The sequence below is a fragment of the Procambarus clarkii genome, chromosome 30 (genome assembly GCF_040958095.1).
Source record: "Procambarus clarkii isolate CNS0578487 chromosome 30, FALCON_Pclarkii_2.0, whole genome shotgun sequence".
NCBI classification, from domain to species: Eukaryota; Metazoa; Arthropoda; class Malacostraca; order Decapoda; family Cambaridae; genus Procambarus; species Procambarus clarkii.
This window is the reverse complement of record NC_091179.1, coordinates 26,362,614-26,381,718: the sequence shown is the minus strand read 5'-3', so window position 1 is coordinate 26,381,718 and position 19,105 is coordinate 26,362,614. Positions and strand designations below refer to the sequence as shown.

General features: G+C 49.3%; 1 protein-coding gene across 3 annotated transcripts in view; it reads right to left on the bottom strand.

The window, feature by feature from the left end:
* The window catches only part of LOC123765541 (uncharacterized), a 347,439-nt gene that overhangs the window by 73,818 nt on the left and 254,516 nt on the right, over positions 1–19,105 (bottom strand). For all 3 annotated transcript variants that reach the window (XR_011230044.1, XR_011230045.1, XM_045754194.2), the window contains exon 4: positions 17,665–17,791. Coding sequence is in view for 1 of the 3 variants with exons in the window: in XM_045754194.2 (XP_045610150.2) it covers positions 17,665–17,791 (127 nt within the window). In the remaining 2 variants the exon portion in view is untranslated. The remainder of the gene's footprint in view (positions 1–17,664; positions 17,792–19,105) is intronic.

The following is a 19,105-nucleotide window of genomic DNA, read 5'->3' as shown; positions in this document are numbered from 1 at the left end:
CAGGGCACGGCGGTGTTGTACAGGGCACGGCGGTGTTGTACAGGGCACGGTGGTGTTTACAGGGCACGACGGTGTGGTACAGGGCACGGCGGTGTTGTACAGGGCACGGCGGTGTTGTACAGGGCACGGTGGTGTGGTCCAGGGCACAGTGGTGTGGTACAGGGCACGGCGGTGTTTTCCAGGGCACGGCGGTGTGGTACAGGGCACGGCGGTGTGGTACAGGGCACGGCGGTGTGCTACAGGGCACGGAGCGCGGCACGGCCTGGGCGGGCGTGCCCTAAGCACCATGCAGCCTCCATGTGGCCCACTATGAGATCCAAGAGGTGCCCGGGAGGTGCCCAAGAGGTGCCCTTCTCTGTGGCCGTCTCACCGCTACCTTTGATCACGTCCTTGACAATAAGAATGTCTGTGATTTACGTGTCGTATACCTGTCGTTCAACTGTTCTCGTTTTCCAGTTTTTATGTGTTTTTGGCCGCAGACATAGAGCTTGTCTGCTCTAGCAGCTGTCAAAACACCAACGTAACGTTCATAACCAGGTAGATCTGGTAAACTTGATCAGGAACTTGTCAAGTTTCGGCTTTTATTCCAGCAATATTTCTTACATTTGCTGGTGGAAGGTAGAGATGTATTGAGCGTCAGGTGGCGCCCAACTTGTCTTATGTGTGTTGCAACCTTCACTAAGGTGCTAGAACTGTGCAACAAAGGTGCTAGAACTGTGCAACAAAGGTGCTAGAACTATGCAACAAAGGTGCTAGAACTGTGCAAAAAAGGTGCTAGAACTATGCAACAAAGGTGCTAGAACTGTGCAACAAAGGTGCTAGAACTATGCAACAAAGGTGCTAGAACTATGCAACAAAGGTGCTAGAACTATGCAACAAAGGTGCTAGAACTATGCAACAAAGGTGCTCTAACTATGCAACAAAGGTGCTAGAACTGTGCAACAAAGGTGCTAGAACTATGCAACAAAGGTGCTCTAACTATGCAACAAAGGTGCTAGAACTGTGCAACAAATGTGCTAGAACTATGCAACAAATGTGCTCTAACTATGCAACAAAGGTGCTAGAACTATGCAACAAAGGTGCTCTAACTATGCAACAAAGGTGCTAGAACTGTGCAACAAAGGTGCTAGAACTATGCAACAAAGATGCTCTAACTGTGCAAGAAATGTGCTAGAACTATGCAACAAAGGTGCTCTAACTGTGCAAGAAATGTGCTAGAACTATGCAACAAAGGTGCTCTAACTGTGCAACAAAGGTGCTAGAACTGTGCAACAAAGATGCTAGAACTATGCAACAAAGATGCTCTAACTGTGCAACAAAGGTGCTAGAACTATGCAACAAAGGTGCTCTAACTGTGCAACAAAGGTGCTAGTACTATGCAACAAAGGTGCTACAACTATGCAACAAAGATGCTCTAACTGTGCAACAAATGTGCTAGAACTATGCAACAAAGGTGCTCTAACTGTGCAACAAAGGTGCTAGAACTGTGCAACAAAGATGCTAGAACTATGCAACAAAGATGCTCTAACTGTGCAACAAAGGTGCTAGAACTATGCAACAAAGGTGCTCTAACTGTGCAACAAAGGTGCTAGTACTATGCAACAAAGGTGCTCTAACTGTGCAACAAATGTGCTAGAACTATGCAACAAAGGTGCTCTAACTATGCAACAAATGTGCTAGAACTATGCAACAAAGGTGCTCTAACTATGCAACAAAGGTGCTAGAACTATGCAATAAAGGTGCTAGAACTATGCAACAAAGGTGCTAGAACTATGCAACAAAGGTGCTAGAACTATGCAACAAAGGTGCTAGAACTATGCAACAAAGGTGCTAGAACTATGCAACAAAGGTGCTCTAACTGTGCAACAACGGTGCTAGAACTATGCAACAAAGGTGCTCTAACTGTGCAACAAAGGTGTTCTAACTATGCAACAAATGTGCTCTAACTATGCAACAAAGTTGCTAGAACTATACAACAAAGGTGCTAGAACTATGCAACAAAGGTGCTAGAACTATGCAACAAAGGTGCTCTAACTGTGCAACAAAGGTGCTAGAACTATGCAACAAAGGTGCTCTAACTGTGCAACAAATGTGCTAGAACTATGCAACAAAGGTGCTGTAATTGTGCAACAAATGTGCTAGAACTATGCAACAAAGGTGCTCTAACTGTGCAACAAAGGTGCTAGAACTATGCAACAAAGGTGCTCTAACTATGCAACAAAGGTGCTAGAACTATGCAACAAATGTGCTCTAACTATGCAACAAAGGTGCTAGAACTATGCAACAAAGTTGCTAGAACTATACAACAAAGGTGCTAGAACTATGCAACAAAGGTGCTACAACTATGCAACAAAGGTGCTCTAACTGTGCAACAAATGTGCTAGAACTATGCAACAAAGGTGCTGTAATTGTGCAACAAAGGTGCTAGAACTATGCAACAAAGGTGCTGTAATTGTGCAACAAAGGTGCTAGAACTATGCAACAAAGGTGCTGTAATTGTGCAACAAAGGTGCTAGAACTATACAACAAAGGTGCTAGAACTATGCAACAAAGGTGCTAGAACTATGCAACAAAGGTGCTCTAACTGTGCAACAAATGTGCTAGAACTATGCAACAAAGGTGCTGTAATTGTGCAACAAATGTGCTAGAACTATGCAACATCAAAATCTATCGTTCAGGTATTGTTCATGTGTATATTTATATCTCGTAATATACAGAAGAAAAATATCTCTTCTCCGTAAGAGAGCAATTTGAGTGTACTAGTTATCTTGAGGTTATCTTGAGATGATTTCGGGGCTTTAGTGTCCCCGCGGCCCGGTCCTCGACCAGGCCTCCACCCCCAGGAAGCAGCCCGTGACAGCTGACTAACACCCTGGTACCTATTTTACTGCTAGGTAACAGGGGCATAGGGTGAAAGAAACTCTGCCCATTGTTTCTCGCTGGCGCCTGGGATCGAACCCAGGACCACAGGAGCACAAGTCCTGCGTGCTGTCCGCTCGGCCAACCGGCTCCCTCAATAGTTTAATTGCTCAACTAATTGTTTGAGCAGTAAAAACAGCTGTATAATTATAATAAATCATCGTGTCGGGGGACAGGTAGCCAGAGTGTATTCATACACGTTCGGCTAATATCGACCAGGGTCGAATTACTGACCCCGCCCAGGATGGAGCCCCTCATCAAGCTAACTAACTACTCACTACCTACTTCCTGCCAGGTGAACAGAGGCATTAGGTGATTGGAAATGAGACCCAATCCTTTCTATCCCGGCCGGGATTCGAACCCGGAATTTGAGTGTGAGTCGAGAGCGAAGCCGACTGTGCTACCTGACCCGTATATATGTTATAGTGGACAGCTGGCCGCCCTAGAAGTGTCAGCACGGAACAAGTTATATAAAACAGAATTCTTCACTGGGATTTCTTACGGGCTATTCATGCCCGTGCCATCTATTGAGCGGCTTAATCTTTATCAATCAATCGGGATTTCGGCACATCTCCTGTGCCAGGTAAGTCCACTACGGGCTCACCATAGCCCGTGCTACTTGCCCCGCTCCTGTGCCAGGTAAGTCCACTACGGGCTCACCATAGCCCGTGCTACTTGCCCCGCTCCTGTGCCAGGTAGGTCCACTACGGGCTCACCATAGCCCGTGCTACTTGCAACTTTGTGTTCCCAAGAGCTGAATCTAAAACAACAACAACATCGGGTTTGGAGGCGAGAGGACTAGAGCTAGTCTCACCAAACTTTGCAGTGTGACTGTTCTGTGTTCAGGGAGGGTCACAGGCAGGTTCGGGTCGGTCACCATTTGCATGAAACGACAAAGATACTAATTTCCAATCTCGCTAAACACCACAGTCCATTCTCACCAAGATGCATATTTCATACTATTTTCTACATAATTGTTAAATGTTAGTTTTCTCGTGTAATTGATGAGCAGAGTGTGCAGTAAAGGTGGTTACAGTGATGAAGGGAAGGTTGATCAGGGAACGTAAAGTGAAAGGAGAGATTACGATAGAGCCCAATAGGCTCAGAATCACACCAGTTGATTGACAGCTGACAGGCGAGACCAAAGAGCCGAAGCTCAACCCCCGCAAGCACAACTAGGTGAGTACACACACACACACACACACACACACACACACACACACACACACATACCATAGGGAGAGATACCAGAGAACCAGAAATGAGTACGTCAGGGTGAGAAGAGAAGCAGAGAAAATTTTTGAAAATGATATAGCAAACAAAGCCAAGACCGAACCAAAGCTACTCCACAGTCACATCAGAAGGAAAACAACAGTGAAAGAACAGGTATTGAAACTTAGAACAGGCGAGGACAGGTATACAGAGAATGACAGAGAGGTGTGTGAGGAACTCAACAAGAGGTTCCAGGAGGTCTTCACAATAGAACAGGGTGAGGTCACTGTGCTAGGAGAAAGGGAGGTAAACCAGGCGGCCTTGGAGGAGTTCGAAATTACGAGAGAGGAGGTCAAGAGACACCTGCTGGATCTGGATGTTAGAAAGGCGGTTGGTCCAGATGGGATCTCACCATGGGTACTGAAAGAGTGTGCAGTGGCACTTTGCTTGCCACTCTCCATAGTGTATAGTAAATCACTAGAGACGGGAGACCTACCAGAAATATGGAAGACGGCGAATGTGGTCCCAATATACAAAAAGGGCGACAGACAAGAGGCACTGAACTACAGGCCAGTGTCCTTGACTTGTATACCATGCAAGGTGATGGAGAAGATCGTGAGAAAAAAAACTGGTAACACATCTGGAGAGAAGGGACTTCGTGACAAATCGCCAACATGGATTCAGGGAGGGTAAATCTTGCCTTACAGGCTTGATAGAATTCTACGATCAGGTGACACAGATTAAGCAAGAAAGAGAGGGCTGGGCGGACTGCATTTTCTTGGATTGTCGGAAAGCCTTTGACACAGTACCGCATAAGAGGCTGGTACATAAGCTGGAGAGACAGGCAGGTGTAGCTGGTAAGGTGCTCCAGTGGATAAGGGAGTATCTAAGCAATAGGAAGCAGAGAGTTACGGTGAGGGGTGAGACCTCCGATTGGCGTGAAGTCACCAGTGGAGTCCCACAGGGCTCTGTACTCGGTCCTATCTTGTTTCTGATATATGTAAATGATCTCCCGGAGGGTATCGATTCATTTCTCTCAATGTTTGCGGACGATGCTAAAATTATGAGAAGGATTAAAACAGAAGAGGACTGTTTGAGGCTTCAAGAAGACCTAGACAAGCTGAAGGAATGGTCGAACAAATGGTTGTTAGAGTTTAACCCAACCAAATGTAATGTAATGAAGATAGGTGTAGGGAGCAGGAGGCCAGATACAAGGTATCATCTGGGAGAGGAAATTCTTCAGGAGTCAGAGAAGGAAAAAGACTTGGGGGTTGATATCACGCCAGACCTGTCTCCTGCAGCACATATCAAGCGGATAACATCAGCGGCATATGCCAGGCTGGCCAACATACGAACGGCATTCAGAAACTTGTGTAAAGAATCATTCAGAACTTTGTATACCACATATGTCAGGCCAATCCTGGAGTATGCAGCCCCAGCATGGAGTCCATATCTAGTCAAGGATAAGACTAAACTGGAAAAGGTTCAAAGGTTTGCCACCAGACTAGTACCCGAGCTGAGAGGTATGAGCTACGAGGAGAGACTACGGGAATTAAACCTCACTTCGCTGGAAGACAGAAGAGTTAGGGGGGACATGATCACCACATTCAAGATTCTGAAGGGGATTGATAGGGTAGATAAAGACAGTCTATTTAACACAAGGGGAACACGCACAAGGGGACACAGGTGGAAACTGAGTGCCCAAATGAGCCACAGAGATATTAGAAAGAACTTTTTTAGTGTCAGAGTGGTTGACAAATGGAATGCATTAGAGGGTGATGTGGTGGAGGCTGACTCCATACACAGTTTCAAGTGTAGATATGACAGAGCCCGATAGGCTCAGGAATCTGTACACCTGTTGATTGACGGTTGAGAGGCGGGACCAAAGAGCCAGAGCTCAACCCCCGCAAACACAACTAGGTGAGTACAACTAGGTGAGTACACACACACACACACACACACACACACACACACACACACACACACACACACACACACACACACACACACACACACACACAGAACATTCAATATTCCTTAAGAGCAAATATTTCTTTATTTCATTTTGTTTTACTCTTGTAAGTACACAATTTCACGGTCGACTTTGATGAAAATATGACGAGAAGAAGTAAGGCTTCACCGAGATAATGTTCGTCTTCCTCGTCAACATTTCTGGCGTCACCAAAATTGGAAAATGAGATATTTGTGCGGCGCCTGAGAGGAGGAGGAGGCTGGTGGTGGTGGTGTAGGCGCATCAGTAACAACCACACAAGTGATCTAAGATGATGTTGATGCCGGCGCCTGAGAGGAGCAGGAGGAGGAGGCTGGTGGTGGTGGTGTAGGCGCATCAGTTACAACCACACAAGTGATCTAAGATGATGTTGATGCCGGCGCCTGAGAGGAGCAGGAGGAGGAGGAGGCTGGTGGTGGTGGTGTAGGCGCATCAGTAACAACCACACAAGTGATCTAAGATGATGTTGATGCCGGCGCCTGAGAGGAGCAGGAGGAGGAGGCTGGTGGTGGTGGTGTAGGCGCATCAGTAACAACCACACAAGTGATCTAAGATGATGTTGATGCCGGCGCCTGAGAGGAGCAGGAGGAGGAGGCTGGTGGTGGTGGTGTAGGCGCATCAGTAACAACCACACAAGTGATCTAAGATGATGTTGATGCCAACACATAAGAATAATGAAATCAGCAGACGACCTATTGACCCCCACGAGGCGCCTCATACATCCGGCCAGCAGACTCACTCATGTGCGTGTCTGGCTCCGTGTCCGGCCCCTCCCACGCCTCTTATGTTGCCGGCCATTTGTCACAAATAAGCGACCCCCCCTCCTTCCAAACCAGTATTTACCCAGGTCTTTCGTAAACGTAACTTTAAACATTTAATATCCACCGTCCCATCACAGATCCTTAACCTAACCTAACCTTCCCAGTGCTATATAGTTGTGATGGCTTGGCGCTTCCCCTGATTGTTCCCGTCCCTTCCCCCTTTATATCCATTGTTTCTTGTTAATAGTTAAGAATTTATTTACATCCCCTTTGTTTACACCCATTCATCCGTTTATACGGTAGAGCGACGGTCTCGCTTCATGCAGGTCGGCGTTCAATCCCCGACCGTCCACAAGTGGTTGGCCACCATTCCTTCCTCCCTTCCCATCCCAAATCCTTATCCTGATTCATTGATTGATGAAGATTAAGCCACCCAAAAGGTGGCACGGGCATGAATAGCCCGTAAGTGGTGGCACTTTTGAGCCATTACCAGTATCAAGAGCTGATACTGGAGATCTGTGGAGGCGCAACTGCACCCTGCGTGACGGGAGATGTCTCCCGTGCCTTATCCTGACCCCTTCCCAGTGCTATATAGTCGTAATGGCTTGGCGCTTTCCCCATGATAATTCCTCCCCTTCCCCCCCCCCCCCCCCCTCAGTCTTCATCTTTCTAGAGAATGTAAATTAAGCATTTTTAATCAATATGGAAACTTTCTAACTCCCGGGATTATCTTTATCATTCTTATTTTTACGCGTTTCAGAGAATTTATGTTCCTAGTATAGCTTGGCGGCCAACACTAAATTGTGTAATCTCACAGGAGCCCAAGAAGAGTATCTTGAGGTTATCTTGAGATGATTTCGGGGTTTTTTTTTTTTTAGTGTCCCCGCGGCCCGGTCCTCGACCAGGCCTCCACCCCCCAGGAAGCAGCCCGTGACAGCTGACTAACTCCCAGGTACCTATTTACTGCTAGGTAACAGGGGCATTTAGGGTGAAAGAAACTTTGCCCATTTGTTTCTGCCTCGTGCGGGAATCGAACCCGCGCCACAGAATTACGAGTCCTGCGCGCTATCCACCAGGCTACGAGGCCCCCGTAAGAGAGAGTTGAAGAACAATCTTGCTTCTCTTACTGCTAACTCAACGCTTATGGAAATAAAGCAAGATATTATATTTGCTTTTATTCTGTTGTAAGAGCCCAAGCTATCATGACCCACACTTAAATCCCGAAATGAACTTACGAAGATTTTTCCACTTAGGGTAGTTAATTGAATACGGACGTAGCCGCCACGAAGGCGCTAAGACGGAAAACGCTCTTAGCTAAGAGGAAAAACCTTCGTAAGTACCTTCCTGAATCCGGCCCCGGGTTTATTTATTGATTTATATACAAGAAGTTACATCGCGGGTTAACAGAGAAGAGAGAAAATAAGTTGAATTAACATTCTTGTAATGTGACGGGAAGTTACACGGGCGGAAATATTGTCTACACTTCTTTTTAACGCCACAATCACCGAGTGACGCAGCACCCGACACACACCTCAAGTGTGTACCTGGAGTGCCGACTCCAAGAGCTGGAGTGCCGACTCCAAGAGCTGGAGTGCCGACTCCAAGAGCTGGAGTGCCGACTCCAAGAGCTGGAGTGCCGACTCCAAGAGCTGGAGTGCCGACTCCAAGAGCTGGAGTGCCGACTCCAAGAGCTGGAGTGCCGACTCCTAGAGCTGGAGTGCCAACTCCTAGAGCTGGAGTGCCGACTCCAAGAGCTGGAGTGCCGACTCCTAGAGCTGGAGTGCCGACTCCAAGAGCTGGAGTGCCGACTCCAAGAGCTGGAGTGCCGACTCCAAGAGCTGGAGTGCCGACTCCAAGAGCTGGAGTGCCGACTCCAAGAGCTGGAGTGCCGACTCCAAGAGCTGGAGTGCCGACTCCTAGAGCTGGAGTGCCAACTCCTAGAGCTGGAGTGCCGACTCCAAGAGCTGGAGTGCCGACTCCTAGAGCTGGAGTGCCGACTCCAAGAGCTGGAGTGCCGACTCCATTGTGGAGAAAATTTTCGGCTAAAATTCTGCTACCTGTGGAATTACCCCCCCCCCCTTCCCCGCTCCTCCCCCCCCCCCCCTTCCCCGCTCCTCCCCCCCCCCCTTCCCCGCTCCTCCCCCCCCCCCCACCACCATACAGACAGACACATACCGGCGTCTGTGTGTGGTAGCTGGGGTCTGGTAGCTGAATGGACTTCGCGTGGGACTCGTAATCCTGTGGTCCGGGTTCGATTCCCGGACTAGGCACAGACAGATGAGCAGAGATTCTTTCACCCTCATGCCCCTGTTACCTAGCAGTAAATAGATACCTGGGAGTTAGACAGCTGTTACGGGCTGCTTCTTCGGGGGGGGGGGGTTAAAAAAAATAGTTGTTAGTAACAGTTGACTGATTGACAGTTGAGAGGCGAGCCGAAAGAGCAGAGCTCAACCCCCGCAAGCACAACTAGGAGAACACACACACACACACACACACACACACACACACACACACACACACACACACACACACACACACACACACACACACACACACAAACACACACACACGACAGCAGCGTACTCTACACTGGCAAAAGTTAGAACATCATTCAGAAACCTAAGTAAGGAGGCATTTAGGGCGCTTTACACTGCCTACGTGAGACCAGTCTTAGAGTATGCCTCGCCATCATGGAGCCCCCACCTGAAGAAGCCCATAAGGAAACTGGAAAAGGTTCAGAGGTTTGCAACGAAACTCGTCTCAGAGTTACGAGGGATGGGGTATGAGGAGCGCCTGAAGGAACTGTGCCTTACACTAAAAAGAAGAAGGGAGAGGGGGGACATGATAGGAACGTATAAAATACTCAAGGGGATTGACAGAGTGGACAGAGACGAAATGTTCACACGTCATAATAACAGAACGAGGGGACATGGGTGGAAACTGGAAACTCAGATGAGTCACAGAGATGTTAGGAAGTTTTCTTTTAGCGTGAGAGTAGTGGGAAAATGGAATGCACTTCAGGAACAGGTTGTGGAAGCAAATACTATTCATAATAGTATTAATAGTAATATAATAAAAATTAAGTATGATAGGGAAATGGGACAGGAGTCATTGCTGTAAACAACCGATGGCTAGAAAGGCGGGATCCAAGAGTCAATGCTCGATCCTGCAGACACAAATAGGTGAGTACCCACACACTCGATATATAATTTTCAGCCAAATCCTTGTAATAACACAGCACAAACTGTAACGAAGCTGTATCCTCTGTCTTGCAAAAGTATTTTGTTACATATTTCAATGTAATGTTTACAGTGAACACGACCACTCAACTGCCAGAGACCAGGATGCTTGTTAGCGCTTGTCGGCGACCAGCAGCTTTCATCCCTCGCGCTAGCGTCGTCTGGTCGAGCGAGTCGACCAATGCAGACAACGCCTGCCCATCCGTCCAGCCTCGTATCTTGCCTTCCTTTAACTGTCTACCTAACGAACGACCGCTGACAGTCACTGTGAACACGCTGTTATACACCGTTGTCACTGTGAACACGCTGTTATACACCGTTGTCACTGTGAACACGTTGTTATACACCGTTGTCACTGTGAACACGTTGTTATACACCGTTGTCACTGTGAACACGCTGTTATACACCGTTGTCACTGTGAACACGCTGTTATACACCGTTGTCACTGTGAACACGCTGTTATACACCGTTGTCTCTGTGAACACGCTGTTATACACCGTTGTCACTGTGAACACGCTGTTATACACCGTTGTCACTGTGAACACGCTGTTATACACCGTTGTCACTGTGAACACGCTGTTATACACCGTTGTCACTGTGAACACGCTGTTATACACCGTTGTCACTGTGAACACGCTGTTATACACCGTTGTCACTGTGAGTGATCACTGTTGGGCCGAGAGACGGTATTACAACAGGGGAAGCGAGTCATGTATCATCACGTCCCTTCACGAGTCAAGAGTCATGTCACCCCCCCTCCAGCATGTCAACACAGCCGCTCACAGTCACATCAGACCGACTCCTCCTGATCCTCCTGCCTGTGAGTGATCACGTCAGGTGAGGCCCTGAGTGCCTCGACCGTGATACCCGCCGTGAGGGCAAGTGGCTCACACCGCGTCACAGAGATGGCTTCTGATTGTGGTACTCCAGTACATTGTTAGGCCCGGCCCGGGGTGCATGGTACGTTGGTGCTGCTCGGCCAGGCCCGGCCCGGGGGTGCACGGTACGTTGGTGCTGCTCGGCCAGGCCCGGCTCGGGGTGCACGGTACGTTGGTCCAGCTCGGCCAGGCCCGGCCCGGGGTGCATGGTACGTTGGTGCTGCTCGGCCAGGCCCGGCTCGGGGTGCACGGTACGTTGGTCCAGCTCGGCCAGGCCCGGCACGGGGTGCACGGTACGTTGGTGCTGCTCGGCCAGGCCGCGGGTGACTGCAAACGTTAGTAGAGGAGAACAGTACGAATGCTTCTGTCACGTGTACACCTCACACTGTACACGACCCGTCGACCAGCCAGACTGTCATGCCTTCGTGTCGTATACTGACTTCACACGTATTTGTTAATGCTGTCTTCTGTGTTTGTTAATGCTGTCTTCTGTGTTTGTTAATGCTGTCTTCTGTGTTTGTTAATGCTGTCTTCTGTGTTTGTTAATGTTGTCTTCTGTGTTTGTTAATGCTGTCTTCTGTGTTTGTTAATGCTGTCTTCTGTGTTTGTTAATGCTGTCTTCTGTGTTTGTTAATGCTGTCTTCTGTGTTTGTTAATGTTGTCTTCTGTGTTTGTTAATGCTGTCTTCTGTGTTTGTTAATGCTGTCTTCTGTGTTTGTTAATGCTGTCTTGTGTGTTTGTTAATGCTGTCTTCTGTGTTTGTTAATGTTGTCTTCTGTGTTTGTTAATGCTGTCTTCTGTGTTTGTTAATGCTGTCTTCTGTGTTTGTTAATGTTGTCTTCTGTGTTTGTTAATGCTGTCTTCTGTGTTTGTTAATGCTGTCTTCTGTGTTTGTTAATGCTGTCTTCTGTGTTTGTTAATGTTGTCTTCTGTGTTTGTTAATGCTGTCTTCTGTGTTTGTTAATGCTGTCTTCTGTGTTTGTTAATGCTGTCTTCTGTGTTTGTTAATGCTGTCTTCTGTGTTTGTTAATGCTGTCTTCTGTGTTTGTTAATGCTGTCTTCTGTGTTTGTTAATGCTGTCTTCTGTGTTTGTTAATGCTGTCTTCTGTGTTTGTTAATGCTGTCTTCTGTGTTTGTTAATGCTGTCTTCTGTGTTTGTTAATGCTGTCTTCTGTGTTTGTTAATGCTGTCTTCTGTGTTTGTTAATGCTGTCTTCTGTGTTTGTCTATGTTATCTTCTGTCTTCATATTCGCTCCGATTCTAACAATTATAATTGTGCATAATTAACAATAAAGTTTTAAGTAACACGCCGGATATCTTGAGGGCTGTGGCCGGTGTCCAAGTGGACAGTTGAAGGGACGACGCGTCCAGTGAGGACAGGTGGTGAGGGCCACTCAGTACTCTCTAGGGTGGGGCGTCCAGTGGGGGCCACACAGTACTCTCTAGGGTGGGGCGTCCAGTGGGGGCCACACAGTACTCTCTAGGGTGGGGCGTCCAGTGGGGGCCACACAGTACTCTCTAGGGTGGGGCGTCCAGTGGGGGCCACACAGTACTCTCTAGGGTGGGGCGTCCAGTGGGGGCCACACAGTACTCTCTAGGGTGGGACGTCCAGTGAGGGCCACACAGTACTCTCTAGGGTGGGACGTCCAGTGGGGGCCACACAGTACTCTCTAGGGTGGGGCGTCCAGTGGGGGCCACACAGTACTCTCTAGGGTGGGACGTCCAGTGGGGGCCACACAGTACTCTCTAGGGTGGGGCGTCCAGTGGGGGCCACACAGTACTCTCTAGGGTGGGACGTCCAGTGGGGGCCACTCAGTACTCTCTAGGGTGGGGCGTCCAGTGGGGGCCACACAGTACTCTCTAGGGTGGGGCGTCCAGTGAGGGCCTCACAGTACTCTCTAGGGTGGGATCTTACACATTAACTGTTCCACATAAGACTGGTGAAGACGCTCACCTTGAGAATATACAATGACCATTTAAAGTTGCAATTCTTTCATTGTATAACACTTAAATTATTTGAAGTTCTTGAAATCCAATAAATTGTCATGTGTCGAGGTCAAGATGGCGTTGAACACGATGGTCAGTCTTTGTAACATAGGAGATGGACCGGGGCTATGTCTGTGGCTGTGTTGACTGTGCCCCAGGGCAGGTCGGCTGTGTCCCAGGGCAGGTTGGCTGTGCCCCAGGGCAGGTTGGCTGTGCCCCAGGGCAGGTTGGCTGTGCCCCAGGGTAGGTTCGCTGTGCCCCAGGGCAGGTTGGCTGTGCCCCAGGACAGGTCGGCTGTGCCCCAGGGCAGGTTGGCTGTGCCCCAGGGCAGGTCGGCTGTGCCCCCAGGGAAGGTCGGCTGTGCCCCAGGGCAGGTTGGCTGTGCCCCAGGGCAGATCGGCTGTGCCCCAGGGCAGGTTGGCTGTGCCCCAGGGCAGGTTGGCTGTGCCCCAGGGCAGGTTGGCTGTGCCCCAGGGTAGGTTGGCTGTGCCCCAGGGCAGGTCGGCGAGTTTTTATCATTGTCAGCAATTAGTGTTTTGAAGAGACACATAACAATCGTCCAGCCACAGTTGTTGTAGCAAAGATGGATGGTGGCTGAAGCAGCGAGAGGCCCGGGGCAGGCCACAGACACGCTGTGGTCAGCTGTGGTCAGCTGTGGCTCGTCACGCTGACAACAATCTTGTTGTGGTGAGGTAAACACAAGATGCCAGTATTACATTTCTGAGTGGGCACGAGATGGGCCGGCCCTTCCACACCAGTTTTCGTACCCTGCACGGCCCTCGTACCCTGCACGGCCCTCGTACCCTGCACGGCCCTCGTACCCTGCACGGCCCTCGTACCCTGCACGGCCCTCGTACCCTGCACGGCCCTCGTACCCTGCACGGCCCTCGTACCCTGCACGGCCCTCGTACCCTGCACGGCCCTCGTACCCTGCACGGCCCTCGTACCCTGCACGGCCCTCGTACCCGTCTGCCTGGAGACATTTTGTTTGTATTTTAACACCAAGGGAGCCGGTCGGTCGAGAAGACAGCACGCTGGACTTGTGATCCTGTGGTCCTGGGTTCGATCCCAGGCGCCGGCGAGAAACAATGGGCAGAGTTTCTTTCACCCTATGCCCCTGTTACCTAGCAGTAAATAGGTACCTGGGTGTTAGTCAGCTGTCACGGGCTGCTTCCTGGGGGTGGAGGCCTGGTCGAGGACCGGGCCGCGGGGACACTAAAAAGCCCCGAAATCATCTCAAGATAACCTCAAGAAGGTAGATGATCATTTCTACAGGTACCCTTCACTACCGGAGGGGATCACACGGCGTCAGCAACTTGACGAGTGATCAATGACCGCGCCCGTGTTGGTCATCGTGTCGCTAGTGAGTGTTACAGTTCAGCAGACCGTCGGGAGAGCGGAGTCTGCTGCTCTCAACAGCTCGCGAGGGCTGTTGAGAGCAGAGTTACAGCCGCGTTACCTGCCGCCTGGACACCGGAGCGGAGGTGATAACGGCCGTGGGATGCTTGTGTTACTGGCAAGGAACACGAGCCCCCGCGGCCGGTTGTGTGACTCACCTGAAGACTGCCCAAGCGGCTCCCACACTCCTCCAACTGCCCCTCCTCTACCCTTCACCTTGTGTATGGCGTCCCAACACACCTGCCAACACCGGCCCCAGCCTGAGCTTGGCGGGTCGAAGACCTCTCAGCAACCACCCGGGGTCATGTTTAGAGGCCTAGTCCAGCCTAAATGATCGGTTTTTATACCGAAAACTCTGCATATTACAACCCAAAGAAAAGCAAGTTTCCCGGCGCAAGGGAAGTGAATCATTACGTCGCAAGAGCTCCCACAAGGCGAGGGGCATTAAGGCGTACCTTGCATAACTGGACTAACTTGACTAAGAATATCAAAGAAGCCTCCAGCAGTGGGAATCAACTTTATTAATATCTACCGCCAAGAATATGAAGCGTAGCAGCTATTACAGTGGCTCCCTCAACACCACAGGGGAGTCCTGCAGAGCCACGGTGTAGCCATCTATAGTATGTATAGCCACCGCTGGTCACACCTCCTGCTGGTCACACCTCCTGCTGGTTACACCTCCTGCTGGTCACACCTCCTGCTGGTCACACCTCCTGCTGGTTACACCTCCTGCTGGTCACACCTCCTGGTCACACCTCCTGCTGGTCACACCTCCTGCTGGTCACACCTCCTGCTGGTCACACCTCCTGCTGCTCACACCTCCTGCTGGTCACACCTCCTGCTGGTCACACCTGCTGGTCACACCTCCTGCTGGTCACACCTCCTGCTGGTCACACCTCCTGCTGGTCACACCTGCTGGTCACACCTCCATCACGCCCACGAGGCTGCCAGTCGTTAATCACCAGGCCCTCCGCTACACTGCTGCTACTGTGTCATGCCACGAGATCATTAATGCCGACAGCTGCACGCATCACGCCTGAACATGTGCCTCTGTGCTTAGCTGTATACAACAGGATTCTAAGTACATGTATTCAATATGAGCGTCGGTTCGTGTGACCGTCGGCTCTTGTCTCATTACTTATGATCCGCCAGTATTGATGACAGTTCTTGAAGCCTCACCCGACACACTCCTCCTCGAGCGTGTACTGATCATTGTGCCTGTTGTCCCCTTCAGGTCGCATCTGGCACAGATGTGGGAGGCTTCTTGCCCACTCCTCCGATGACCTCCGCGGCATATTGAGTTATATGTAGCAGAAAACACATATTACTAGATGGTGTAATGCTTCAGGTAAACTGTAAGGGTCCACGTGTGGCACAGACAACGTGAACTTTGAGAAGATTGTACAACTGTCACCCAGCCTGAAGGCAGGATTTACAGTAACTAAATATACCATCTTGGATGCCAGTTATACCACAGTCTTTACTGTCATGAGGAACATTATACTGACTGTTTAAAGTTATTGAGCTTTGTTGACTATGAACAACACAGTACTAACCAACATAGTCAGGTGTGCCCAGGACCACCACCAACAACACAGTACTAACCAACATAGTCAGGTGTGCCCAGGACCACCACCAACAACACAGTACTAACCAACATAGTCAGGTGTGCCCAGGACCACCACCAACAACACAATACTAACCAACATAGTCAGGTGTGCCCAGGACCACCACCACCAACACAGTACTAACCAACATAGTCAGGTGTGTCCAGGACCACCAACAACACAGTACTAACCAACATAGTCAGGTGTGCCCAGGACCACCAACAACACAGTACTAACCAACATAGTCAGGTGTGCCCAGGACCACCACCACCAACACAGTACTAACCAACATAGTCAGGTGTGCCCAGGACCACCACCAACAACACAGTACTAACCAACATAGTCAGGTGTGCCCAGGACCACCACCAACAACACAGTACTAACCAACATAGTCAGGTGTGCCCAGGACCACCACCAACACAATACTAACCAACATAGTCAGGTGTGCCCAGGACCACCACCACCAACACAGTACTAACCAACATAGTCAGGTGTGCCCAGGACCACCACCAACACAGTACTAACCAACATAGTCAGGTGTGCCCAGGACCACCACCAACACAGTACTAACCAACATAGTCAGGTGTGCCCAGGACCACCACCACCAACACAATACTAACCAACATAGTCAGGTGTGTCCAGGACCACCAACAACACAGTACTAACCAACATAGTCAGGTGTGCCCAGGACCACCACCACCACCAACACAGTACTAACCAACATAGTCAGGTGTGCCCAGGACCACCACCACCAACACAGTACTAACCAACATAGTCAGGTGTGCCCAGGACCACCACCAACACAGTACTAACCAACATAGTCAGGTGTGCCCAGGACCACCACCAACACAGTACTAACCAACATAGTCAGGTGTGCCCAGGACCACCACCACCAACACAGTACTAACCAACATAGTCAGGTGTGCCCAGGACCACCACCACCAACACAGTTCTAACCAACATAGTCAGGTGTGCCCAGGACCACCACCAACAACACAGTACTAACCAACATAGTCAGGTGTGCCCAGGACCACCACCACCAACACAGTACTAACCAACATAGTCAGGTGTGCCCAGGACCACCAACAACACAGTACTAACCAACATAGTCAGGTGTGTCCAGGACCACCACCAACACAGTACTAACCAACATAGTCAGGTGTGCCCAGGACCACCACCAACACAGTACTAACCAACATAGTCAGGTGTGCCCAGGACCACCAACAACACAGTACTAACCAACATAGTCAGGTGTGCCCAGGACCACCAACAACACAGTACTAACCAACATAGTCAGGTGTGCCCAGGACCACCACCAACACAGTACTAACCAACATAGTCAGGTGTGCCCAGGACCACCAACAACACAGTACTAACCAACATAGTCAGGTGTGCCCAGGACCACCAACAACACAGTACTAACCAACATAGTCAGGTGTGCCCAGGACCACCACCAACACAGTACTAACCAACATAGTCAGGTGTGCCCAGGACCACCAACAACACAGTACTAACCAACATAGTCAGGTGTGCCCAGGACCACCACCAACACAGTACTAACCAACATAGTCAGGTGTGCCCAGGACCACCACCAACACAGTACTAACCAACATAGTCAGGTGTGCCCAGGACCACCAACAACACAGTACTAACCAACATAGTCAGGTGTGCCCAGGATCTCCCTCACTTCTCGTCCCGGCGTCAACACTCGCGAGATCTCGAAGTCACAGAGCTTGACGGCGCAGTCAGGGAACTCCCCCATCAGCACCAGGTTTTGTGGCTGTTGGAGAAGATGAGGGAGTGTTGGTGAGATAGTGTTGGTGATAATGTTATTGTTGGAGAAGATGAGGGAGTGTTGGTGAGATAGTGTTGGTGATAGTGCTATTGTTGGAGAAGATGAGGGAGTGTTGGTGAGATAGTGTTGGTGATAGTGCTATTGTTGGAGAAGATGAGGGAGTGTTGGTGATAATGTTATTGTTGGAGAAGATGAGGAAGTGTTGGTGAGATAGTGTTGGTGAAAATGTTATTGTTGGAGAAGATGAGGGAGTGTTGGTGAGATAGTGTTGGTGATAGTGTTATTGTTGGAGAAGATGAGGGAGTGTTGGTGAGATAGTGTTGGTGATAGTGCTATTGTTGGAGAAGATGAGGGAGTGTTGGTGAGACAGTGTTGGTGATAATGTTATTGTTGGAGAAGATGAGGGAGTGTTGGTGAGATAGTGTTGGTGATAATGTTATTGTTGGAGAACATGAGGGAGTGTTGGTGAGATAGTGTTGGTGATAATGTTATTGTTGGAGAAGATGAGGGAGTGTTGGTGAGATAGTGTTGGTGATAGTGTTATTGTTGGAGAAGATGAGGGAGTGTTGGTGAGACAGTGTTGGTGATAATGTTATTGTTGGAGAAGATGAGGGAGTGTTGGTGAGATAGTGTTGGTGATAGTGTTATTGTTGGAGAAGATGAGGGAGTGTTGGTGAGATAGTGTTGGTGATAGTGCTATTGTTGGAGAACATGAGGGAGTGTTGGTGAGATAGTGTTGGTGATAGTGTTATTGTTGGAGAACATCAGGGAGTGTTGGTGAGATAGTGTTGGTGATAGTGCTATTGTTGGAGAACATGAGGGAGTGTTGGTGAGACAGTGTTGGTGATAATGTTATTGTTGGAGAAGATGAGGGAGTGTTGGTGAGATAGTGTTGGTGATAGTGCTATTGTTGGAGAACATCAGGGAGTGTTGGTGAGATAGTGTTGGTGATAGTGCTATTGTTGGAGAACATGAGGGAGTGTTGGTGAGATAGTGTTGGTGATAATGTTATTGTTGGAGAACATGAGGGAGTGTTGGTGAGATAGTGTTGGTGATAGTGCTATTGTTGGAGAACATGAGGGAGTGTTGGTGAGATAGTGTTGGTGATAATGTTATTGTTGGAGAACATGAGGGAGTGTTGGTGAGATAGTGTTGGTGATAATGTTATTGTTGGAGAACATGAGGGAGTGTTGGTGAGATAGTGTTGGTGATAATGTTATTGTTGGAGAACATGAGGGAGTGTTGGTGATAATGTTATTGTTGGAGAACATGAGGGAGTGTTGGTGATAATGCTATTTC